Raw genomic sequence first — 27,695 nt, 5'->3', positions numbered from 1 at the left:
GTATCAGATGAGAGGTTTGCATTACTGTACAACATAAACAGAAACAAATCTGGATGACATGTCTATGAACAAACAGTAAAATTGGTCATATTAGTCAGTATCCTTGACAAATACACTCATATCCATAAAAATACATATGGTAGAATCTATAGCCCCTTAACCACTGCACGAAATATCCACTAACGTCCGCTAATATCTGGCTTTTGTACGCAATGAGAAAAGTTACAATCGGCATTCACACCTGGATCAAATGACTCTGCAGTAGCAGTACTAGGCTTTGGCTCTGATTGGCACTGGTGGAAACACAACACCCAGGTGAATGCCCTCATTACTGGCCTGTCCGTGACATCAAATGTGGCCCACCAGTAAAAAACAAAAAAACAAACAAACGCAAATACATAGGTAGGCATATTCGTCGGTAGCCAGCCAGGAAGTGTTGAGATGGAATCACCCATGGACAGAGAGGAACTTTTTTTTTGTTTTCCAAATGCCATAGTCATCCATTCATATGTCACTGCTTAAAGTCCCTATTGTCTGAGGTTGCAAGGCAATAAGAAGAGAAGCTTCTGCTCTCAGCCAAAACATTGTCTCATGCATACCCCCCCAAAAAACATGAATGTGTCTATTTTGTATTTTTTTGTGAAGAGTAAACGTGTTAGAGGTGGTGCTAGGTGATTCTGTCAGTGTGGGCAGAGTCAGGCTCGCTGTTTCCACCTGATTTCAGTCCTTAATCTGAGTGAGGCTTACTGACTGCTGCTGGTAGCTTCACATTCACTCGACAGACTTGTTTTAGCTTAACACATTCAATTCAGAAATTGGCAGAATGCACAAACAAAAGGTGTGAATGATGAAAAGAGAAGCTGAAAAGTACCAGCCACTGTATTTCTGAACAAGATGTGAATCATCATGAATTCTCTTTTCCTTTTCAGTTTAAATTTGGCTGGAGACCTCTGTACAGTCACCTGCTGATCAGCACCTTGTTTTCTTTTCACCTACAGTAACCTGCCTGTACTCCCTGTGCCTATATTCTCCTCTGTCTGGTCAGGAGTCAGCTACAGACGTCTCTCCCTGGGGCAGAATAAATGTTTGAGGTCCCTGAGGTTGGCCATGAAATAAAATCTAACAACCCCACCAGACTCTGTAAGAACTCCCTGCAGTGGTCAGGGAAAGCTACGTACTCTGAAGCAATGTGTGCAGATAAAATCATACCCAGGTCTACTGTAACCTCCTAAAATCCCAAATGATTGCACTGGATGATACATTTTTAACGGCTAAAAGAACAAACAGTGACTTCACAGACCTGGGGAGGGTTGTCTTTCAGTACAGGTTTCAGCAACAAGCATGTCAACCCTCACAAATGATGAAGACCCTGTCTAAGCCGATCAGTAACAAATACAGCACCTTGTTTTGAGTGGTTACTGTAGTTCCCAAATGAGGCAATCAGGGTAATTCTGAATGTTATGAGTACAACAGTGAGATCATTTTCCTCAAGTTTTGTCTAAATCAAAACTAAATCAGTGATGTCTAGGACGCTGATGATGAACACATGGCATGAGTGAGCAAAATGATCAACGCAGGAGTCAGATGCATCACTCTCCCACGTTCTAGGAAAATCCTAACAGGCCATTTAGTGAGAATTTTAAAATGCCAGAACTGAGCAATGAGATTCATGCTGTGAAAATCTGCATCTTATCATTTAGTCTTTTACTCTGTCGCAAATGTCTTTCTTGTTTTTCTCGAACAAGTGAAAAATCTTCCAGTAAGTTGAGTAAATTTAAACCTGGCACCAATACAAATCAACCTGTTTCAACAATTTTGTGTCAAATTTATATTTCTTTACCCAAGTGTAGGCTTAACCTGTCTTTTCTCAAAATACTGACACTTCTGGGGAAAATTATTCAACAGACTGCATTCAAAGCAGGTTGACATAATCTCAATGGCAGATTTTGTTACTTGTTTAAAGAAAGCAAGAATTTTGGCCTCAATAAAAAGACACTCTTTGCTTCATAAAATGGCATCCCTTGCTGTGCATCTTTTCTTTAGAGACCCGTACAAATGCTTTTGCATGTTTTGGCCAATTTACTGTCAACGAAATATACCACATCACAGCTAACCTGCTAAGTTTGTCAGAGCTTGACAAGCCTTGACCATTAAGGTTTGTCTGAGACAAGTGGATGTTTTTGTAGTGCAGGGGGAAGAGAAATGTACGTGCCCCACTAGACAAGAGAAACAAGTCTAACAAGTAAACAGCTAGCTAGCATTAGCAGCTGTGTTACTCACTAGATAACAATAATTCTAGCTAAACCTGCTACATTTTGAGATTAGCTAAACCCTGGGTCTTCAAGAGGGGGTCCTCAGAGTTAGAGTTAATTTTTTCTCCCCCAAAATTAAAATATGTCAGAAAATATATTATTAGTAATGATAATCGCCGTATTCATAAAAAAAAAATAATTTACAGCACACAATATTAATGCTAAGCTAACTGTTACCCATGAATCCTTGTGTAATCATGTGAGCTAGCTAATTGTGCTAGCTAACTGTGTAGCACTTAAGCATAATGGCTAGGTGGACTAGTTAGCTAACAGTTAGCTAGCTCACATGATTAAGACTTTGACCAATTAACTGTATTATTATTCCAAGTGTATGGACATTTTGTGAACCATAATGGATTGTTTTCTAAGTTTTCAAGCAAGAGACTCTGACACACCGTCCACCTCAGGAGCCACCGGCAACAATGAGGATGGTGAGGCTAACGCAATTAGGCATGCTACAGCAGCTGCTAATTTAGCAGCTACAGGTAAAAACAAATGAGAGAAGACCCAAAAGTATTTGGAGAATTATCTCAAATGCAGCTCAATTTTTATAAAATATATGTAGTGAGCAGTCCCTGCTCTGGCTAGCTCAGCTATGCTCAGCAAAGGGGTCTGAAAACTGTTCTAGACCACTGAGCTGAGCTACAAACTAGCTAACTAGCATGCAAACTAGCAAGCAGAGAGACAGCAACGGGTATGCCATAGCCAAAATACCAAAATGGTGCCTATTCATTCCAATGGAGTGGCTCACCTGGAGCATATGCCAAAAAGTTTTCTAGTTTCCGGGTTTACTTCCACAGTATGCAGCCCACTGAATATGCACAGTAGTGTTTCTCCCACTGGCGAGTTCCTGCTATCTCACAGACTTTACATTGTGATGATATCACAGGTTTTTAAATCGCTTTTCTTGGCTTGAGGTAAGTTTTGCAAATATAAAACCAATATGGCTCAAAAATTCAGAAGGAGTCATAACTGACCTTGTTTATGGTTTGAGGTGCCTTGTAAACAGTTTTACAGATGTGTCTTCTACAACGGTGGTCTATGGGGAAAATGCTTTTTGGGCCGCAGGGGATTTGTTTTGCTGCAGTACCATGAGCGGCCACTGGGAAAATTTTGTTGCAAGGCTGACAGCTCTCCTGGGGGCCTCGGTATTACTGACAGTGGAAGCAAGCGGCACCTGCCACATAACTGCCAGACTGAGTGGTACCACAGTGGCATTTTGGTGGCAGTTAAGAGACAACTCCCTTGGCTCGCTGTTAACTAGGAGAGAAGTGTTGATGGCACAATTTTTAAGGAAAATAAAACTTAAGATTTGTTTCTCATTATTGTAGCTGATTGGTATAAATGTATCAAAAAAGTAATTATTGGCAAGGAGTGTTGTTTTGTTCCTTATTATTTCAAAACAGCTAAAATCATAACCTCCTTGGGGGAAAAATTCATACAAAGAGGGTGAAAAACAAAAAAATAGAACGTGGTTGCTCAATGATCACCGTAAAACAGATTCAAGGCTGCTGATTTATTGTGACAATAAACCATGCCAATTATTATCATTATCACATACAATCTAGCTTAATATAAAATGATTTGTTGAGGTGAAACTTAACATACAGCCACTTTAATAGAATTCATTAACTGAATTATTTGTATGACTGGTCATCTGAATTCTGCATTTGCAAACAAAATTAAAAGTAAATTATTGTCAGTTTGACCTGGACAAGTGTTTTTTGTGAAAGGTAAATTCACCTCAAACACTTAATGTCGAGCCCTGTTTGCAAACCCTAGAGCATACATAACAGTGCATCATCATGTCTTAACAGTTGTGTCTTGGAAAGTGTAGTAACATTTCTAGTTTACTTCTGCAGCATACTGTATGACAGAGAGGGAGATTCATCAGACTGCCAGAGTGCTGTGACCCAGACCCACTCACCATCAGTCTGCCCGCTACAGAGGCAGCAACACCCACTCCGCCAGGGGCAATATGTGAGCCGATACTGCCAGACAGACGGACCCAACCGTGCAACGATGTGAACATGATCACACACACATGCGCACGCACACACACACACACACACACACACACACACACACACAGAGCTCTAAAAGAAATATGTCCTCTCTAATGCCTTCACCTGGGCTCTGTTTGCTCTCGTAAATGTCAATATTTCCACAATCTTTACTCTTGCCTCCATCCTCCCTGACCGAAGGTATTCTGCCAGAGATCTCAATGCATCTCAAATTGAACTGACGTGATTTTTTTTTCCAAGCCACACTAACCCTATTTAAATATACTGCGGGACACGGACACACACACACACACACCACCCCAGTGGAGAGATGAAGTTAAGACTGATAAGTTTTCTGGAGGACTTCACACCGTCTCCTGTGTTATCGGATGTGTAAGCTTGGACTTCATATTAGCTCTGCTGCTGGGACATGATGAGTGTGTATGTGCAGACTGGTTGGCGGGATATTGTCAGGGTGTGTGTGTGCCTGCACAGACTGTGTGTGAGGATGAACTTGTGAGTGTGTATCCCACTCCCCCTAGTGTTTCTGACGAGTAAAACACTTACGTCATCCGAACAAGGCACACATTATCCCCCCCAGCCCATCATCATCCAAAACTACAATTTCACATCTCTTTTGAGAGGAGAATATTCTGTGCTGATTACTGTAGAAGCAGACTCCAACGTAATTGTTTTCAGCATCTGAAAATCTCAACAATATTGAAACCGTCACCCTCCTCTCCTCTTATTCTCCGTCTGAGAATCCTCTCTGCCTGCTTGTTGTCATATTTGAGTATCTCCTCTCCAGTCTTCCTATCAGGGCTCATCAGAGCAAGCGAGGAAAGAGTGGCCCCCAGAAGCAGGACGGCGTGCTCTGACCCGGCTCTCGTACTCGAGGCGACTCATATTCAGACGGAGGCTTTCAAACACTCACCTGCCGTGGCCACACAGCAAGAGGCACAATAGGCTTGCGTCACGTCCTCCGTCTTGGCTATTTCTACATGAATGCGCTTTCATTACTTTGTAAAAAGGAAGAGAACAGGGATAAACAAGCCCAACAAAGAGGGCATTTTTTTGTATTTGTCCTCTGTATAGAATACTGTTATCAATATGAGGTGTAATACAGTGTGGAAGCTTCATTTAAGGCATCTGTCTGTGGCTTTTGGGCTTAACAGCTTTAATGCACTGAGATCATGGATATATGAAATGGTGGAAAAAGTACTCAAGTACTTTACTTGAATATTGTAATTTTATGCTAAAATCTAAGGGGAAAATATCATACTTTAAAGTCCACTTCATTTATCTGGTATATTTTGCTAGATATTTAACACTCAATTGCATAAAACTGGGCCCAGTGAGTGACCCTGACCTGGAGAACCCAGCGGTTGTTTTGGTTGTTACTGACTGTGAATCGTTTAAATTGCTGTTCATGTACTTGATTTAACATATTGTGATATTTGATTTTTTTTCCCAGCAGTAGCTTTAGCTTATCTGTATTTGTATCATTTTTTTGTTGTTGTTCTCTCTTTTTTCCTTGTCATGTCTCATATGAGTCTTGCTTTTAATCACTTTTCTTGCACTATTAATAAATACCCAGTGCAAAAAACAGATGAAACTACACAATAAATATATAAAGAACTAGCTTCACCTCAGCCAGCTATTAAAATGCTGCTTGCGTATTAATGCAGGAGGACACCACTCAGACAAAATCGAGACAACTGCAATTTTGGCAAATTAGCACCATTAAAAGTATGCCGAATTAACTATCAGCAGTCCCTGTTTGCAGTGCACCCATGGATCCACAGACAACTATCACTGGATTATACTGACACCAATGAAAGCTTAAGAACGAGTTGATTCTAAGGCAAGTTCTGGAGTTAAAAGTCACATCTTTTGTCAATGTTTTTTTTTTGTTTTGTTTTTTGTTCTGTTTCGCAATGGACATCAGAGATAATAATGTCATCCACTTGAATCTAAAAATATGTGCGTCATGTCTGTGTGTTTGAATTTAACTGAGTTATGACTCAGAGAGTGAAGCAAACTGCCTCACAGTTTAAAAGCTCTGCATTAATACATCAGTAAAAGCTGGGTGATGTGGTTGAAATCAATATCATTAAATAAATAGGAATGTTTTTCTGATAACTATATGTATGAAAATAAAGCAAATGTATGTAAAATCACGATAAATGTCAAATCAATGTAATGATATACAGCATATACAGTAAATATATACCAATCTGAGAGGTATCACTGTGCAAAATGAGTAATTCTACCTTTGTTACTTACTACATGTTGCTAACAAATAAGTTGCTAATTTTTGTGGACAAGTAAAATGGAGTATTTGGGAACTATGACATCATCTCCTCAATTTGCACATGCCCATTGTTGCTTTGTGTAACAAGCATAGGCTAGAAATAACTGCTTCGCCTAATGACAACTTTACATTTAACTTAGTTTTGCTGCACCGCTTCACGTATGAACGGAGGCATCTGCTGCACCCAATGTTTTTGCTCCACCCCAAACGACATCATTGGATCAGACCTGGTCAAACCAGCAGTCACTGGTGGTGCATTTTCCAAAGTGGGATTGCTGTCAGTGAGGAATGAAAAGAAAACTAGAGCATGTCCAGAGTATCGTGTATCTTTAAGTGAGCTTCTTCGTCCTTGTTTCAAATGAGAATTAACAGTGATGAGATCTCCAGCAGGTGTTTTGAAAAAGTCAATGTTAGCCTGTACACTCAACTACCTTTGTGATAAGGGAAGACTGCTGAAGACAGCTACAGTGGACAAGCATTTGGAGTTATCTTAGCGTTCTAGTGTGGACGGAGATATTTTATGAAATGAAGGTCATATGAACGAAGGGTGAAAATATCTGTAAATATCTGTAAATGTGTACAAAGGGCCATAGTGTCACTATATTGTAGTGTTATTGCTTTTACTTGAGTAAAAGATCTGAATACTTCGTCCACCACTGGATATACAAATGATGGTACAATAATGTCACCAGCTATTCATCCACATCCAGATACATCTGATATTAAGTGCATCAGGGGCCGATCCTGAGTGATATGAAATGACAGGTGCAATAACAAGATTGACTCAATCGGTGCCGGCATGGTGACATGTCCTGGTGTTCATCGAAACCAAATCCAAAGCTTGACTTTAAAGACGAGGATCAGAATGTCTCCTCGGTCGCATTTATTTTGAGGTCACTGTGTATTCTCCATGTTGCACCAGATACTGTCAGACAGATTTCCCTCTCAGTTGCTATTATCCGAGTCACTCTGTGTCTACAGTTACAGTACAGCCGCAGACTGCAGCGCACCGGCTTTGGTGTTCATATGCTGCGGGTGTTACTGAACCACCCAGACTTCAGTTCTCCAGCAGGAGCGTCTTGAAAGGCTTGTCAGATCTTAAGCGAACACATCTCCTCTGCCTCCTACATGGTCTGACACCAAATGTACAGCAGAACCACGGTACAAGCACAAACCAGCCCGGGTTCAAGGACAGTTCGCCCGCTCATTAATATATTAACCGCCTCCTGCTGGACTACTTTCTCTATTTCCAGCTCTCGATCCACTGCTGCTTCCCTTTCTCTCTCTTTGCCTCTAACTGGGAGTCGTTTGATGGCTTGACTGCTCTCTTTTTGACAAGGCGTACGGTGACAATAGTGGCTAGGCAGTGTTTTGAATACAATGGAGACATCAGTGTGTGTCTGGAGGTAATTAGGCCTGATTTCTCTCCCTGCGAGAAGTCAAACACTCCAAAAGGTCAGAAAAACAACAAACGCCTACAGTCTCTGGCAGTGCGGTGCAGCATTTTCGCACGAACAGTCCTTGCAGCGTCTGGACAACCTTCACTCTATTTCTCTGAGCTCAAAGGCACAAAACAAAACCATTTCAATCACTTCAAATGCGGCCAATTATCCTTTATGCAATGTATGGCTTGTAATACGCAAGGTAGGATCATTATTTGCGACAATGTGGTTGTGTGTGGGGTGTTTGTGTCTGCACATACGAGAGCTGGGTGAGGTCTGCGGCGTGGAGGTTCAGCCTCTGCGTCAGCCGCTCCATCAGGTCCAAGCCCTGTTCAGCGGTCAGGGAGCTGGGGGAGAAACACACAGACAGCTGGGCGTCACGTTTGGAGGTCCACACCCATTCAACACACACACAGCTACTCAGCCGTTAAAATACTATTTTTTTTTATTTTGGAGATACTGCCACAATTCATACCCACAAATGGGTCATTGCACACAAGCAAAGCCACGGTTGTCTGAATGGATGTACCGCACACATGTACACACTCGTAGACAGGCACATGGGCGCGCGCAAACACAAACAAACACACAAAGAGCCGTGCCAAGGGAAAAGGGATCAGCTGCCTCTTCAGGCTTGGTAAATCACCTGCTTTTTTCCAGCAATGAGACAAACAATAAGGTGCAAATGGAACCTGCATGAGGTGTAATGGCTGTATCATATGGACGTGCCTTTCTCTCCCTTTCCCCCCTCTCATCTTTCTTTTTCTTCGCCCACATTCACTTTCTTTCTCTCGCGCACACGTATACGCTCAAAGTAAAACATGATAACACAAAGTCCACAAACACACCGGGCACGCACGCGCCCTCACGGTGAGATGAGAATAATAAGGTGCAAATGGAATGGAGGTGAAGTGTAATGGTGGTCTGATAAAGCCATGCCTCATCTCAGCTCAGTCCGTGGCTGCTCCCTCACTCAGAGAGTAAATCGCCAAGGAAATAGACCAAACAAAGGCAATCTGCAGGCCAACGCGCTGGATGGAGGAAATGAGAAGGGCATACACACACACACACACACACACACACACACACACACACACACACACACAGAAAAGCTACTTTATTGCTGACAGCTTAACCTGGAATCACTGAGAGTGCCAAGTGACTGCAAGGTGACATGCACCAAAAAGTCATGGATCATAATGAAACATTGTTCAGATTTTGTGAGCAGAGAAATGTGAAATGAACTGAAGAAGCTATCCCATGCAGCGCTAGGGATTGAGTGCATTATCAGCTATACGTTTTGCTTTTTTCCAGACACTCAGCATCCCCTTAAGTTAAAACAGTTTTACAGTTATTTTACATTATTCAAGGTTAAAATTATGCTGAGATATTCTTTTGTTTAGCCTGTGTTTGACACCACAATACAGCAGCTCTTTTTCTCCCAACAGAACAGTGTACTGTGCATGAGTGGCTGATTCACTCCACCTTTGAGAGAGTGGGTGGCTCTTTTTTCTCCACTTTTTGAGGGTTTTTTGAAAGTTAAAGATTCACCGAAGCAATTCCAGACACGTTTGCATCCCTCTGCGGTAATTCTAGCAACTGGAGAGCTCCAGGAGTGACTTGGTTGTTGATGCTAGCACTTTTCCCCTTGGGTTTCTCTCTGTCTCTTTCTCTTCCATCCATACCTCTCCACTCCCCCCCCTTCCACCTTCCTCCTATTCCCCAAACCTCCCCACTACCACCACCACCACCACCACCACCACTACCACAATGTCAGGAGCTGTCAGATAAGCAGGTTTGCGTAGCCTCTCTGCAGGGTGCGAAGGAGCTGGGGATAACAACCATGCAATCATGAGGTCTGCAGCAAATGCGGACCCCTCTATAGGCCAACTATAGGTGTCTGCCTGGTGGGCTGAGGATAGACGAGGAGGAGGTGAAGACATTTTATTCAGAAGGTGACCTGCTTCTTTCCCCTGGCATACACTCACCTATATTGTGTGCTTACGTCTTAATCTGCGTTTCTATATGTGTGGCAATAAGGTGACAAAGATTGTGCCCATCACACCTTTATGAGCCTATGTGTGTTGAACAGGTGAAGGACAACGCACCGACACCGGACTTGATAACACCATAAAGGGATTTGAGAGAGGGCCAGGGGCGAAGACACAGTCGATAGGAACTTATCTTTGCTGAGCTCGAGCTGAGTGAGAGGTGAGAGAGAGAACTTGGCTACCCTTCCTGACAAAGTATCATCATTAAAGCTGTAATACGGCACAGTAATACCCACACACTGAGGGATTTATCATCCCTGCTATTGTAATCAGGTGCAGCACACACCAAGGATTTCAAACTGCAGTATTCTTTTCCATAAAGACGTGAATATGTGGGTGGTTTTAGACAGAAATTGTGTCTCTTAAAGGCAGTTTTAAGTAACAGAACAAAGCAGACATATGCTCGGTATTAAGGTGTAAAATGAGTCTTGCCTTGAAACAGGTCCAACAGTACGGCTGACAACTGGTGAGTGGAGCAATAAACTATGATATGAAGCTGAGCTATGCCATCAAGTCCACTGATAATAACCACTTAAGAACAAGAGAGTAGCTTTTACAAGGTTGTCGGTGATGCTTTTTGCATGCCAGTTTTCGAGGACAGTGACTAAGGTAAAAGAGGTTATTGCTATACTGTAGATCAGTGTTTCTCAAATGGAGGGTAAGGGGACACCTAAGTGAACTTTAGAGTACAGCAGGGGGTACATGAGATTCTTTTTAGTGTTAATTTAAAAAATATCAGTCATGCATAATTCCTAGAATAATTATACTATAATAAGTTCTATAAAAAATGTTAGTTTGATAAATATTCCCATTTTAAATCCAATCACTACGTGCTGTAAGTCAGAAGTGTCAACTTACAGTGATGACACAGCACCTCTTTATATATTCTTTTTTGTATTGTAACTCTTTATATATGCTTTTTTCTGCTGAGAAAATATCTCAAAAGTGGTACATTGTTGTAAGTTTGAAAACCACGGCTGTGGATCAATCTATCGACAGTCTGCATTGCTGTCAACAGTAAAGCTGCAGTTAATATGAGTGCAATTCACAGACATTCAAGTCTGTATCTATAATGTTGCACAGGAGAGCTGCCGCAGTGTCTCTCTGTTTTATATCCAATACAATACTGTTTTTAAGCTATTTGTGAAGCTTATTTTTTATTGGGACACGTACATGTATCATTGGCCAGTGTCCCATACCACACCATCAGGGGCGTAAATATAGACAGTGCAGGCGGTGCTGTTGCACTGGGGTGCGTAAAAAGTTGAGAAAAGAGCAGGCACTTGCCAATGATTCCGGTTGCCAGCTCAGAAATACAACTGTGATCAAATAAGAACTCACAGTAAATTGATAGTGGTGCCATTTGCTATTTATGCCTTAAAAAGGCAAACTCGTCTCTGTCTTTTTTCTTTTCTTTTCTTCGTTTAATAAAAATAGTCTGTAGCAACAAAATGATATGCTTATTCTTCATAAAGTATAAAAACTATACATCAACTATTAAAAAATCAATCAAACAAATCTTTTATTATTTTCAGTTGTCACGAACAGGGCTATTGGCTATAGAGACCAGGCTGTAAACATGTTTATTTCAGCTGTAAAGTTGGGCATTTTAACATGGGGGTCTGTGGAGATTGACTCATTTCTGGAGCCAAGTGGACATTAGAGGAACTGCAGTTTTTGGCACTTTTCCATTGGCTTCATTTTCCCGCTTGGTACGAATATGCAAAGATGATTTCAGGATTAATATGTATGTATAGTAGATGTTGTCCAAATGTAAAGTCTCTGTTTGACTGTGTAATGACATGATACAATATACACTAGCTATTTTAGTGGCAAAATTTGGCAGTAGGGCCTGTAAAAATAGCATGCACAGGGGCCTGTCGTAACTACTGTTTGCCACTGCACACCATGTATAGTCTAACTTGAGCAGAGTTGCAATGATTAATTGATGAGCTGTCAACTAAAACATGAATTCGCAACTAACTTGATAATCAATTAATTGGTTAGAGTAATGTTTTAAAGAAAAATAAAGTCAGAATTCTCAGATTCTAGTTTATTAAATGTGAATATTTTATGGTGTCTTTACTCCTCTATGACAGTTAACTCAGTCATCTTGGGCTTTGGGAAATACTGATTAACATTTTTTCTACATTTGCTGACATTTTAAAGACCTAACAATCATCAATTAGTCAAGAAAATAATCAACAGATTAATCAACAATGAAATAGATGTAGCCCTTAGAGGGACCTTTATGAAAATACACAAAAAACAATGGAAAAACATGGATCAAACAATACAAAACACTGGTGTAATAAAATAAAATAACCAAAAAACCCTATCAAAAGGCACCTGATTAATCATGACAGTCTGATCCCTCTTAAAAAACTTCTACCCAAATAAATTTAGATGCAAGCAGTCAGCTCAAACTGTTACCAACCCACTATTTAATAGAATCAATAATTTTGGATAGTAATCATATTTTTTGTGTGCATTTAAACGACATATTGTGACAACTTGAGTTCCTCATAGTAGGCGCAAATTTTCCCTTAGAATATTATGATTTAGAAATCATTTTACAATCTGATTATTCCAATATCAATATGTGATATATGATTATGTAAATCATACTCACTCTGAGCCGGTGATAATGTAGCCAAAGTGTCTGTCCTTCCCTCTGCTGGAAAACTCCTTCACCCCGATGTGGACCAGCTGAGTTTTAACTTTCATGTCCTTCTTCTGTGGCTCCTCCAGCTGCTGTTTCCCTACTGGGGCCTGATTCCCCTGCATCCACCTCTGGATCTCTGAGTCCACCTGAGCGCCAGGACCATCTACACCACCGGTTAAACGCAGGGTGGCGCCTTCCTTCGCAGGTGTGATCTTCTCCTCCCAGTGGTGGGACATAGGAACCTGACCCTGCATCGTCCGGCTTTGGACATTCTCCATGCCGACCATTTTCCGGAGGGGAGCTGGTGGCCCAACACTGACCTTTGGGGAATCACCGAAGGGCTCCATGTTGAGGTAGTCCAACAGCTTGGAGAAGAACTCTGCATGCTGTGTTAAATCAAAGATTTCTCTTTAGATCGGCAAAGGGATTTTTTATACTTCTTTCACCTATGCACCACTTTCAGATCCTTTTAGAAGTTAGTTTATTAGGTTTTGAGCAAAAATTAATTAATACCTTGAATAGAGAGTTGTTCCTATTAGATATGTCAGCCATTTAAAGCAATGAATTTGTAATGCATTCACTGATGTTTCTAAGTCTGAGTGCTGGCCCAAGGTCTAATGATGTCTTTTATCGTTACAAATCATTAAAGGGTGCATTCAGCAGCTTTACTTGCTTACTAAAAACGAAACAAAAGATTCATGGTGCCATGCAAAACTATTTTTCATTCATATCACTTTTAAACTTCCATTAAATGAAAATATTGAGGTTAGACAACTCTGAGGGAATTTTATAAGATCCTGCAGGTGCTTTCAAGTTGTAATAATTCAACAGTAAATGCTAGTCTGCACAAAAACTTTCAAATCATCCCTATTTGAAGCAGCATTCAAAAGTGAATAAAGTGTAAGTTTGGACATGTCTCGCTCCCTGAGAAACCAATTTGTTGGTTGAGCAGAGTAATTTTAAAATCACCTTGTCAACAGGCTCTTTGTCTGCGCCGTCTATTTGTTGGCCTGGAAACAAACACAATTTATGTGAGCAGATTGTGTGAAAACTGAAGTTCTCTTTTGTATTTAGCAAAATAAAAAAAAAAATACAGACTTAAAATGGAAGACTCAAATATGCATTTGGTATGAGGATAATACGAATACAAATAATACGATACAGACACGTTACTGCACAAAACACTGCCAGCTTGTGTTCTCATCCTCAACAGAAGAAACACTGACCTTGCTGTTTCATTCTCAGTGTGTCTTCCTGGTTTAGATCCTGCCCTTTGTCTGATTTCAGGTCCTGGTCTTGATTCTGTTGCACGGCTGCCAGCGGCTCCCTGTTACCCTCCATGTCCCCCCTGGAGTCAGCAGCTCCTGGTCCTGGCTGGGCCCCAACCACAGGCCGCTCCTCATCCACCTCCTGCAGCGCCCCTGTGATGACCCCAGCCAGCTGGTCCAAGTCTTTGCCCATCAAAGCCTCTATGTTGACACTGTGCCTCCCCAGCTGGTTCACCATATCCTGGATGAATCGCTCTGGACAGGAGAGAATGAGAAGCTGCAATCATACTACATCACTTAAATGTAACACAATTTTCCCTAAAACCCAAACTGACAGACAAAAAATGAGAATACTGTGGTGCAAATGTAAAAGCCAGAGTGTGAAATATCTCTAACAAGCTATAAAAAAAAGCGGATCTTACCGTCCATGACACTAAGAGGCTCTTTGGCGGTCAGGCGGTTTGAGCCAGCCTTGAGCAGAAGTCTGTCTAGATTAGGCCTTTGGGTTTTGGAGCCAAATGCCACCTGAGACTGTGGTTCTGCGTGGTCACTCTGAGCTGGCCGGATGTAGCTGAGGTAGTGGAGCTTTCCTTTGGGCCATGCAGCATTGCCATCCAGGGCACCCTGCTGAGTGCTCGGTACCTCGGCAAGAAGCCGTTCCAGCTGGCTGGAGAGCAGTTTGCTTCTTCCTGGATCCCGGTTAGAGTAGACTGCACTGAGCTTGGGGTGTCTGCCCTCTCCGCTCTGGGTGAAGACTTTGGTGACTGGAGTTTGGCCAGCTCCTTTCTGATGGCTGAAGATAGTGGTCTCCTTCCAGCCCTGCTGGGGTTTGGACCGGCTGGGCTCCAAGTGACCTTCAGACTTGATGTCTTCATTCTACAACACAAAATGCCACATTCAGAGCATTGTTGAGATGTCAAACATCATTTAGCCATGCTGACACCATGGCTCTGGGGATGGCTAAGGGTCTGACAGTTGGTCCACCACTTTGGTCCAGACTGATATAAATCCACAAGTGGATGGATTGCCATTAAATTTATTACAGGCATTCAGGGAAACCAGATAATGAATCAAAATGACTTTGGCTAACACCCTGACTTTTTCTTTAGTGCCACCATAGGTTTACATTTGTGGTTAAGACAGAAATGTCTCAACAACAAGAAGAAATTCACTTTTTATCTTATCTGTCACTTTCCACATACAGTACCTCTTCTACGTGGAGCCTGTTTACCAAGGTTTTTGTGTCTAAATGACTAATGGGAACAACAATTTTGGAAAATGGTCCAGTATTGAGCAACACTGCTGCAAGCCAAAATGTAACCACATGGGCCATTTTTTTTTTTTTTACCATCACTTCACATCCACTAAAAGTATTTGTTTTTGCCTCTGACAGGCTCAGATTATGACAACATTATGGTAAGGATCCCTACAGAGATAGACCTGTTTGAGTCACTTTTGTTTAACTACAAACAGCCCCGAAATTGCTATAGCCAAAGCCACCAGACTCCATTTACACAAACAGTAATTTTAGCATGTAAAGAGGCAGCATATATTCACATCTGACTGTGTGAATTAAGGATTTATTTCAACCACACTAGAGCTGTTAATTGTTGAAACGGTGGAAAGACAAACCAAAACAACTGTTGCAAATTTAATTTTGTTTGTGTTGACTTTAAATGAAGTGTGTTTTACAATGATAAAAATACTCTTTATTTAAATGGAATCTGGTGTCTTTGGTGATAGCCATTTCAGGGCTGTTTCTGGTTAAACAAAAAGGATCTTTCTCCTTAACAAAATGGTCCATCTCTGTAGGGATTCTTTCCATAATGTTGTCAAACACAAATAATAATAATCTGAGCCTGTTAGTGGCAAAAAGCACCTTTACTGGGCGTAAAATGCCCTGAGTGGTTACATTGCAGCCTGTATTGCTGCTGCTGACTGCAGCCCTCTCACTCAACGCTCGACCAGTGTCAAAAACATTTGTCTCCATTAGTCAGTTACAAAAACAATGAAAACTATGGTCCAGGTTGAAAACTACCAAACTCAGCCTTTAAGCCATATGTCAAAACTAATGATATTCCTGTTAGCCTCAGCTATATTTGGTATTTAATGCTAATTTGCAAATGTTAGTAAGCTAACACACAAACCAAGATGGTGAACATTATATCTGCTATACCTCAGCATGTTGGTATTGTCATTGTGAACATGTTGTCATGCCAAAGTTAGCATTTAGCACTGCTTTGCCCAAATACAGCCTCAAAGAGCTGCTGTAGACTTTTAGCCTTGTTTTGTTAATTTCTGTAAAGCTTCACTGACAACATTCACATGATGTTTCTTCAACCTAGTTTCAGCTCTGCAATAGTTTTTTTCCCTCCCCATGAGAACATTAGATGGGTTGCGCTGGGTCAGCATTGTTGTGACAGGCTTTAGTATAAGAAGAGAAGCAACCTGGGCTCGACAAGACAGGACAGGATATGAATAGGGATTCTAGATCAAAGACAACTGCCCTTGGAAATTGCATTATGGAAATCACAGATGAGATAGTGTCACTCAAAGAGTAATTTCATGCATTTCCACAACAAACTTTAAAAGCATATCCCTTCTGTCAGAGAAGTAGCAGCAATCCCTTATCTAAAGAGAAGAAACTGTGAGTCATCTGATTTCAGATTTAGCCATATGAGTTTATATTTGACACATGATGAATTGTGTGTTTACATCACAATGCACGGTACACAGGCCCTGAGAGGCCTTTTAACCATTTGGCATTGTAGCTGGTATTATTGTTGGCACTAAAATTTGTGATTTGGTCTTTTCTTCTCTCTGTGAGGAAGAGAAATCATTTTTCTCTTCTGAATAATAAGAACCCATGCTTCAGTTCAGCATACAGTATACCCGATCCACTGAGCAGCATTATTATCCATGTCGCTGCTGCACTAATACGAGCTATCTCCCTTGGTGCCATTTTCTGTCCTTCAAATGTATATAGAGAAAATGTCAGTCTTTCCAAGCCCGGCATACTGAGAGGCCATAATGGCATTAGCACAGCGAGACGGGGGTGCTCTGCCATTCATGCTAACCATGTTTGCCTTTTTCCATCACACTACACAACAAAGGGCCTCGTCTCATCAATAAGGAAGGTCCTGAACTCTTCAACTTTGCATTATGGCTGCACTGACACAGCAGCAGGAAGCGGCTCGGCTATGAAGGATGCAGAGCACATTTCACACAAAGCCCGGGTTCCACCCTAAATATGAGGATTGAATAATGTAAAGAGGTGATGGAAGATCTTTGTGTAAAAGGGTCTCTGCTCAGTGGGAGAGGGAGGAGAAGACAGAGAGCGAGAAACAAAAGCGGTGTGGTGACAAGAGGGCGACCCCGGCAAAAGACATACTGACTCTTTTTCAAAAGGAGTAGGAAGAGGCCCTTCCATAATGTGGGCGAGGAAACACGTTTGAATTTTGTTTGCTTTGTGAACCAATATTTCTTTCCTTAACCCTAAACCTTAATGCTACATCTTTAGCTGTTGCATTAAGATATAACAATACAGTAGTTTTTTTAAAGAGTTATTCAAGCTGTTCAGTTGGGCTGGACCTGAATATTTGACTATTTGTTTGTTGGGTAGGTATTCTTTTTTATTTTGGGAGTCAGATATTCTGTTCATTCCTTTCTTTCTTTTCTTTTTATTTTATTTTATTTTTGAGAAATGACAATAATGAAATTAAAAATAAAAAATCTCAGTGTTTCCCGTACATTGATTTATTTGTGGTAGCCCACCATAATATCAACATTACTATCTAAAATGGGTAAAATCTTATTTCAGTGTAGAACTGCATGTAGCATATCTATTCGCTTAATGAGAGCTCGACACTGCACCGGGTCAAGTGGTTAGTCCGCACACGCACACACACACACACACACACACACACACACACAGAGTGACAGTGCTAACTGTTAGCATCAAACAGCTAACATTACCTTACGATTATTAGTGGGTCTAACAACAGAGTCAAGCCGCTTTGGTGTTGGCGTGAGTTTGCTGGGACTGTTTATCAGCTTAGTGTGGGATGTTAGCCTCTGCTGCTGTGTTAGCTTGCGCTAACTGGGCAGTTGAGGAACTAACCACTAACCCGGAGGATGGTCTTTCAGCATTGCTAACTATAAATCTCAAATCTTCAAGGATTGTCAACTGCTATATAAAAACACAGGCACCAGCGAAAGTGAAAGTAAAAATCAACCCCTGAGCCACTCTTGTTTTGCGTTTTGCCTCACTCTCTTTTTTGTTTTTTTTCAGCGCTGTGTCTTTTGGATGCCTGCTGCTTACAGACTGGCACCTGCTTGCTAAATTTTATAAAGTCCCGACCTCACCTGAGCGCTGTGGGGGTGCACGTCCATAAACGTCCCTAACACAGAAAAAGTAGAAAATAAGTAAAGACAGAGGGCAGAGTCTCTGCAGAAAAACACGCCGTCACACACTTCTAGTGTGTCATAGGTGATGATTTAGAGGGATTACTTGTGTATGCGTCCATATATTGGTTTAGGAAAATCCTGCAGAGTATATCTTTAAATTTTTTGGAGCTAGCTTGCTGTTTCTTCTCTTCTGTTTCACAGTGCTTTGTCAGGCATTGTCTCAGAGTAGGAGTCTATTATCATACAGTCTATGGTTCAGCCCCACCTGGCTGAAGCTTCAATAATACTCTTAATGATTGTTACCAATACTCAGGAGAGCCTTACTGTTTAACATGTCACTTCCTGAAGTTGAGGGACCTGCAAGAGAAATTGGTCAAAAATGTTCAATGGTGAAGCAGCAGAGGTTGAGATATCTTGACTCTAAGTCTCTCTAATATAGATTAAGCTCCAAAACACTGGACGCTACATTTTCAACATCATGGAGCTAGATAGCCTTTTTAAATAATAAGACCCTTCCTGCCTCCTAAATGCGCTTGTCTTTCAAAGCACATCGTCAGATTGTAAGAGGCTATCTTGTTAAAAAAAAAAAAAAGGTCTTAAATTGCGATAACATTGATGACATCAACAGATGATTTTTGTGTACTTGTCGCATCTGTCTCATCCTCTCCAAAGACAAACTGCTACAAGTCTGCAGTGTGTGAGACTCTCACCTGAATGTTGGCTCCATGCTGGAGGATTCCTGGTTGTCCATCGGCCTCAGAGTGTGGCAGGAAGCCCAACCCCGTCAGGTACTGCTGAAGGTTTCTGCTCAGTTTCCTGTCTCTGGAGCTGCTATAGACGGTCAGCGGGCTTGGAGCTGTGGCCTGGCGGTGGAGAGGGATGGCCCTCAGTTTGGAGAGTTCTTTGGAGATTACTTGCTGGGTGGTGTCATCCTGCCACGTCAAACCTGGAAAATAAAGATTGAAATTCCAAACAATCAAATAAGTGGCACATGATGCAGAGATCAATCCCTTTGTATGTGGGGTTCTTTAAAACACCTCTCGACTCAATATAACTCTTCAAAAATAAGATTTCTACAGATCTCTCCAGGTAAAACACTATTTTGGTAAATAAATCAAACAAAGTGGATAGTGAACCTAATTTAATCAACATATCCACTGATGCATAAACAATTAAAGACAACAAATGTCTAATATTAGGATTATTCAACAGAAACAGAAAAAGTACTTGACTGTTTGCTATTAACAAAAACTGGAGAGAGGATCAGGCCTGGAGATGATTGAGAATGACTCATATAATAAATTGTAAGCCAGGCAAAAACTAACAACTCCAGTTCCTGGCTCTGGTATTAATATTAAGTGTCTCCAAAATTATTTCCAGCAACAAAATTAATATTTGGAGGCAAAATGGCTGACCATTTTTATACTTTCTGGGCTCATATTTTAAATATATCATTGCCAAACATTCCTAAAGAGATCATTTTCATACATTATTACTTGACATTAAAGAGTTAGAGTTTTACCAGCTTAATTGTTAAAATGAAAATATGTGAAACAGAGGTTGATTTGTCTTTGATTGCCCACTGGGGTTGCAACAGTATGAGATTCTCTCAATGCGATAACTGTCTCAGAAAATGTCCCAGTTTCATGGTATACAGTATTAGGCTAATATTCTTATTATCATTTACAATGACCCTTAAAGAATGCTTTGTTATAATTTCACAAAATATTATATCCTGACCATAGACTGATATAACTATCATGACGTCCATCCATTGGTTTGTGGACTTCTATTTTAAAGCCCTGAGTTTGGCATTTTGTCACCGCCATCTTAGTTTTTTGGGGCCAGCAGTGACCATATGTGATTAAGAGGGTGCAGCTGTGGAGGAGTGAGGGGTGCCTCTGACTCACACACTGTAGTGGCTCCTCATAGACAGCCTGTCACTCACAGGGGCCCCACCTTTAAATACGCATAACTTTAAGCCTTAATTAAATGTAAAAAGGCGAGTTAAATAAAAATTCACCCCACATACAGTTGTCACGAAGGAGGAAATTGGCTATAGAGATTAAAACCAGTTTTGTACCAGGCTGTAAACATGTTTATTTCTGCTGTAAAGTTGGACATGTTAGCACGGAGGTCTATGTGGATTGACTGTTTGGGAACCAGCATCAAGTGGCCATTTGAGGAACTGCAGCTTTTGGCACCTCCGCATTGGCTTCATTTTTCAGCTTCAGAGGTTGCCACTTGGTCCTGGCAGATACGAAAATTGACATAAACTTGAAATACACTTTTAATCACACTAATACAATAACAGTAAAATTCAATACTGTAAATAAACAAATGGACATGGTATGATACCTGTCAATTTTCATACTACGGTATACCCAGAAACTGGAAACAACAATGTAAATAATATTTAAAATACTGGGGTCAAGACTGACTATATACAGTAAATGTGCCTTTAACAGAAACAGTACTGTCTTTTGTTTGAAATATTGTTCTTTTGGCACAGTATTCCTGTAAATGGTGACTGTGCAGTATCTATGTTCTCTTCTTTGTGGATGATTGTTCATAGTTCTCTCAGTTTTACAGGGATGAATTCAAACATTAGAGGAGAGGAGGTCTAAAATTAAGACACACTTAAAGAAAGCCACGACTGCACATTCACACTCATGCACGCATATACAGACACATGTATACACAGACATGTACACACACAGACACACACCCCAGCCAGTCAACAAGCCCGGGGAGAATGTCACACTGCGGCCTGACGCCTTGCCAGCATCTCTGCTAATTGCCAACACATAGTTGGGATGCAGAACTCCTGGGCAGGGGCAAAGCGCAGTGGTGCCAGGACCAGATGGAGCTACCCAAGCAAAAAAAAGATACCCAAAACATGGCCCCATTCCCAATGAGCCAAGAGGCACAGCATTCCATCGGCAAAGAGCATAGAAATACCACAGATATACTTTTTTTTTTAGGGAGCCAAGATGTTCACTGATGACACTTCATTTCAGTGCAGAGGCATTTTTTAACTAGAAAGAAGTAATTATGTTGTGGCTTAGATTCCTACCTGCCAAAACTTTTTACTGGACTCATCTGAAGAAACAATGCAGCTCTTAATGATGTGGACATGTTTAATAGCAATAAATTAAAAGCCTAGGTTTTAAAATACGCAAAAAATGAAAAGTATCAACACCGCAGAATGTCTTCATTAGCCCGGTTTCTCACCCATAGACTCTGGGTATTCTCATAGATATTCATAAGCACCAGATGAGGATCTGAGCAATGCAGAGCAGCTACAGATGCCTCCAGTCATTCTTGGCAGCGCTGAATAGAGCACACAGCAGCGTATGTTGTCACTGTTCTGGAACGCAGCTCAGCCATCCATCCGCACAACAATGACAGTTAACTACCCATGGCTTAACCGATGTGGTGTATACTTGTTATATATTAACGTGGCGATGATCGTTTACACTATCATCAGTGGTGATGGGGAAATCAGGTCTGCCTTAGCCCTAAAGGATCCATATGGTACCTGCGGTTAACTGCAGCTGGTTAAATGGGTTCATACATGATGGCGCCACAAGCTGGCTTCATTGACTGTGACACCTCTATCCCCCTCTGTCTCCTGGGGGATGCACTTATTTTTATACATAGCATGTTGTTGTGTCTCTGACGGGCGCACTTGAGGGGAAAAAAGGTATGCCGGTGCAAATTACACCATCAGAATGAGCCGTTTTGTAAGAGAAAAAAGTCAGGAAGAAAATTGGTGGGGCCTTTACGGTTGGATTCCTCTCAATCAACCTCTCAGCTGATTATCCTGGCACTGAGGAGCTAAATGTCATGCAAATTCTTCTGCAAGTCCAGAGAAAGAGCAGGTTCCATCACCAAGTGCTGCCGGGTTTTTGCCTGTTAAGGATAGCACGCCGTCTCAGGCAAATGCCTCAGTTAATTAACGCCTTGCCATTAGCGCAACAGCTTTCAAACAAGCAAGATATTTCTGTTGGCCTCCTGTCTGTTTTCTGTGTGACAGAGAGAGAGGGGGCCTCCTAAATATTCAAAGCCCATTAGATGGGATCCTGTCTACATGTCTTGTAGTTTCATCTGCTGTTTTTGAAATGCAGATTTTCCCCTTTCCCTTTACTTCTGTCCACCAACTGATTTTAAAGGCATTAATGGAAGAGAGCGTGAATAATTTAGCAGCGAGTCCTACCTAATTAGTCAAAATGAAATGTGTCAATCCAAATTTGACACTAAAATTAAACCAACAGTGCAATGGTGAGGCAGAACATGTGAATACATTTTGTACAGTGGCATTTCATTTCCTAAAATAAATAAATAAATAAATAATATTTCTGAGTATTACTGTGAATCTCTTTACATATGAACAACTATAGGGAGGTTCCTGACAACTAGTTTTCCTAACGTTTAAATGGGAGTTTAAACTTAGACTCGTTGACTAATCTAAAAGAAAATTTTAAATATTTTAGATATTAAAAATAAAAATAAAGTCAAAACTTAGCATGATTTAATCTCTAAGGTTAAGCATTGTCCAAATAAATTTTGCATATATTATAAGACCCTTTTATAGTGCCGACTAGTGAATGTAGCAACGCTAAATCGACTATGTAAGATTCAGGGGGATACACTGGCAGAAATGGAATATAATATAATGTATAAATTATGTTTTCTTTAGTGTATAATCACCTGAAAATAAGAATTGTTGTCATTACCTTCGAATGAGCTGTTTATATCTATGTAGAGAATGCCATGATGCACCGCCATGTTTCTACAGTAGCCCAAAACGGACAAACCAACACTGACTCCAGATAGGGCCATTGACGTTTTTGCGTGAGCTACCAGTCAGCAGCTCTTCTGTGACAAGGAGTGTCAGAAAAATTCATTTTTTTAATGTGAAACTGCTTAATTCAGTGTTTTTACTTTATTAAATCTCTGAGTCCATTTGTTCTGGAAAGGGGGACCCTCTGTGGATAACTTGGCTCCTAGTCAAAACCTCTTGAATGTCTGGATCTTCATAATAAAGGTGAGCACACATTAGCAGGTGCTAGGCCAGCAACCCATCACTGATGAGCTGAACAGCGAAGGAGAAACAATGATTTATAATTTGAAACTACTTTATTTCAGTGTTTTTACCGATGTTAATCATCTGATGGTTGTTGTTGTTTTGGAGTGGAAAAGACCTCAGTGGGTAATTTGATTCCCAGTATAAACCTCCTGAACAATGAACACTGAAGGAATTCTAACCTGGAGAAGTTTCATCTGGTTGCAATCTGCAGTCCTCACCACTAGATGTCACTAAATCTCCCTATATCTTACACATTGGACCTTTAAATGTCGCTGAAATGTGTGGCACTTAGGACTGTGCATTATGAACACACACATTATCCTACAAAACACGACAACACCTCACTAAATGCAAGTTAGCAAATAACATTTATTGAAAACAATATCCTTTAATTAGAAATAAATCTGTACAATAATTCTGATAATAAATTGAACCTATGTTATTTATCTATTTGTTATCATTATTATTTTTTCTTCTGATTTGGCCTTATGTGCTTTACGACCTGAGCTGGGTGAGGGAAGGGAATGAGGGCAGGATACTGATCGTACAGTAATGACTGTTAAATCATTCTGGAATATCAATAGAAAGAATCTGAATAAATAATAAGTTTAACCGACTTCCTTTACATACATGTTTTTTACTCTTTAGCTTTATGGTCTTATTCCACCAGCTTATGACAACTCTTCACTGAAGCTACAGCATATGATGTTTACACTGAGTGATGTGACCTCACATTTTAAAGCTTGGCTATTTCCTAAAATACAAATTCATTTAAATATATTAAGCATTATTTTATACACATTCCCCCAAAATCCAGACACATATATATGGTATCTTTGGAGTCTTAGAAAAGAGCATTTAAAATAAAGTTATGTGGCTCTTAATGAAGCGTGATGATCTGACCAGCTCTATTGAAGTAATTTCATATTGCCATTATTGCAAAACAGTTGGTGAACATCCATGAGGACACAAATGATTATTTGCCTGTGGAGGAAATCATTTTGCTTCAAGTAAAAATCTGCAGCAGGTTTCTCTGAAATGATCCTGCCCCCTTCAAAGACATGGACTCACACTGAACGGTTCAATAAAAGCACTCCTGTTTTCTTCATAACAACTCAAGTTTTCACATGGCATGTTAGTGTGTGAGTGTTGTCTGACTTTTTTTTCTCTCTCCAGCAACAAGGTTGTCAAGGAACAGACAGAGCAGAATATGAGGAGGAACAACAATGGTTTCTGTCGATTGTCTGTCAAAGAAAACATGTTTGTGCTGGAAGCAAAGTAGGGCCGTGGGTAACACGGTGGTTTCAGTGGCACTGGAGTGACATAATGTCAGTTTATGGTCACTGATTCTCCCTGACTGATGCTTCCTGTCAATGGAGCTAATGCAAATGTCACAATGCATCATCTTACTTCACTTGTCAGTACTATGAGAGTACCCGCCGCTCTGCACAGGGTCAGGAGGTCAATCGACTGCAGGTTAGTGTAGTTTAACGTGGTAGATCAGGAACACCAGTGTTACATTCTGACATGATTCTTTCTGATGTTCAAAGGACGGAGCTTGAAAGGATAAAAACTGACCAGGAACTGAAAAATATGACATAAAGCAGTTTAAAAAACTGCAGAATTAACCTTCGTTTGTCCTTATGCCAATTGACTGTTTGCTAAACCCTGACTAAGCTAATGCTATCAATAGAACTCAGTCAGTTGGTTAAGTTTTACATCATGAATCCGCTAAATGGCTCTTAAAAGGATAGTTTGCTCAAAAAAATCCAAAATACATATTTTTCCTCTCACCTCACCTTTGCCTCATACCAAACAACACCTGTCAACCGAATCACTGCACAGAAGGAAGCCTGCATCTACCGCTAGCTCACCTAGCACAACTGAGCTAGCTAATGTTACAGCTCAGCCGAGAAAGACACCATTACATTTCACAATGTCACGAGTATGAGCCTCTCATTCATGAGGAGATGCACGCTTCCTTCTGAGAGGTGTTACAGTTGGTGGGTGTACTTCGGTAGAAAGAGAATCATTCCTACATGAAACTGCTCACAACATGGTATGTAGATTATCTTGAGTAACCAGGTCATGATTTCTGGAAAGAGACATTGCTGTTAAGTTTTTCAAATGTATGTTTTTGGCACTCTTGTGTAAAGGAGTGCCATGTAGTTCAATAATATTTGAGAGAAGGCATGTATCTCCAACACTCTACAAGTTACAACACGACATTGATAAACAGTACTACAGGTAAAAGGAAAAAATGCAGTATTTAATAACTTAAACCACCTCTGTGGTGAAGAAAATAACTCAATGCTCAGTCTGTTCCACCTAAAAACCCTGCACTCGTTCAGGGTCTAGGCTTTACCCCGAGCTAACAGTGCAGCAAAGAGGCTGCTCTCATAACATTATTAACCAAAGAGCGGAGCGCTCTGCCTCCCCGTCATTTTGTTATTCTCATACAGGCAAGAGACTGTAAGGTGACTGTAATTAATGCAGTTAAGTTTTTAAAAAATTAAAAGGCTGTGGACTGTTTATTATTGCATTATTGCATTTGCATATTAGTACATGAATTCCATACTATTTCCAGTGAAATATTACAGTATGCAAACTACACTGGTGTTAATAACCCACAATGGGCTAGCGTAAGCAACTGCAAATGGATACAATCAGACTGGCACCCCCTGGTTAAAAAGCTAGGGTTTGCAAGCATTTTGGCTTGACTGGAAAAGGGACCTGGACAAGGACCAAAATATTTGCAAGTAAATTCTTCTGTTTATTTAATTATGGGGTGATTACAAATAAGCTATGTTTTAAAAGTAGCAAGAAGTCACACGTGAGAAAAAATAAATCATGTGTAGAAATCATAAAATTTAATGCATCAAGATGCATCGATAATTGTTTTAATATCAAATCTTAGCTCACTAAATCGTAATCAAATCAAATCAAATCATGAGGTGCCTGGCGATTCCCACTTTTAGAATAAACCCGCTCCTTACTTTAAAGTCTGATGTAATAGCATCATCAAGGTGGATGTTCTAGTCATGAACAGGACGTTAACCTGTAACCCCTGAAATACTGTTGATAACTAATGCCAATGTCCCTTGCCTTTGTAAATAAAGCTAAAGTTAACTACTGTAGCTAGGTAATAAGCTAGTTAGTCTGGAATTATTGCACTTACTACAAAGCCCCCCCCCCCACCACAATATGTGGCAATTCAAAAGCTAGACAGACCCACCCTGCCTTGGTTACAGTTGCTAAGCTATGATTGGACACTTGCTCATCAGGGGCAGTGTTTAGTGAACGTTCAATTAAATGCTTCATCATTATAATATACTGTATACATCAAATTAATACACTATAGTTAGCGAGTTGGCTCCTTTGTGTATCTTCACACAGTCCCAGCCTGCACACACACACATTTAGCAGAGCCATAATGACTCCACAGCAATATGACAGCAGCCTGGCTATGAAATGTGTAGACACACTGTGGCTGCACACGCTGAATACTAAAGCTGCTTGGCTTTAGGTGCTGTGTAATATAAAAGTCATTTGCGGCTGGATGACAGGGCCGTGCATTCAAAAGGTATTGTGGTGAAAATTTAATACCAGACATTGTGCTCAGCCAATGGGGACACATCCAGACAACCCAAGCCCTTTTGTACAAGGGTCAATTTCTATTGATCTGAATGACATTGGTGTTGTGCAGTGAGCAGAGATTGTGCGATTTCTACCTGCATCTCTGATGCAAGATAAAGAGGATTGTAAATCGATTCCATTGATGTCCCCCTCCCCCCCTTCATCTCTTCAATTTAAGTTACAGTACAATGGTCTCAATAAGCCTGTCTGGGCTTTAAAAAAAAAAAGAAAAAAGTGTCCCCGACGTCTCAAAGATGACACTTCAATAGCTGTTGAGGTGATAAGAATAACGTGCCACCGAGCATTAACAGTGCATTGTGGACTCATCCGGAGATAATGCTCTGTGTCTGTGGATGTGATTCTACAAGACAGAAAAGGGGAAAATGATTCAAAGTGATGATGTCATGTCTGCGGCGTCTGTAAACGGGTGTCTACAAACACAAGGTCAGAGTCTCATGATGAAAAGCATCTAAAGAATTAAACAGAAACGGAGCAGGACAAAAAT

At 40.7% G+C, this 27,695-nt stretch overlaps 1 protein-coding gene across 1 annotated transcript in view; it reads right to left on the bottom strand.

The window, feature by feature from the left end:
- The window catches only part of ptprn2 (protein tyrosine phosphatase receptor type N2), a 176,056-nt gene that overhangs the window by 110,659 nt on the left and 37,702 nt on the right, over window positions 1–27,695 (bottom strand). The window contains exons 4-9 of the mRNA XM_049565193.1: window positions 19,173–19,408; window positions 14,478–14,931; window positions 14,014–14,310; window positions 13,757–13,797; window positions 12,755–13,173; window positions 8,332–8,418 (exon numbers count right to left, since the gene is read on the bottom strand). Of these exons, the coding sequence (XP_049421150.1) occupies window positions 8,332–8,418; window positions 12,755–13,173; window positions 13,757–13,797; window positions 14,014–14,310; window positions 14,478–14,931; window positions 19,173–19,408 (1,534 nt within the window). The remainder of the gene's footprint in view (window positions 1–8,331; window positions 8,419–12,754; window positions 13,174–13,756; window positions 13,798–14,013; window positions 14,311–14,477; window positions 14,932–19,172; window positions 19,409–27,695) is intronic.

The sequence above is a fragment of the Epinephelus fuscoguttatus genome, linkage group LG21 (genome assembly GCF_011397635.1).
Source record: "Epinephelus fuscoguttatus linkage group LG21, E.fuscoguttatus.final_Chr_v1".
In the NCBI taxonomy this organism is placed as follows: domain Eukaryota; kingdom Metazoa; phylum Chordata; class Actinopteri; order Perciformes; family Serranidae; genus Epinephelus; species Epinephelus fuscoguttatus.
This window is presented reverse-complemented; position numbering and strand designations above follow the sequence as displayed.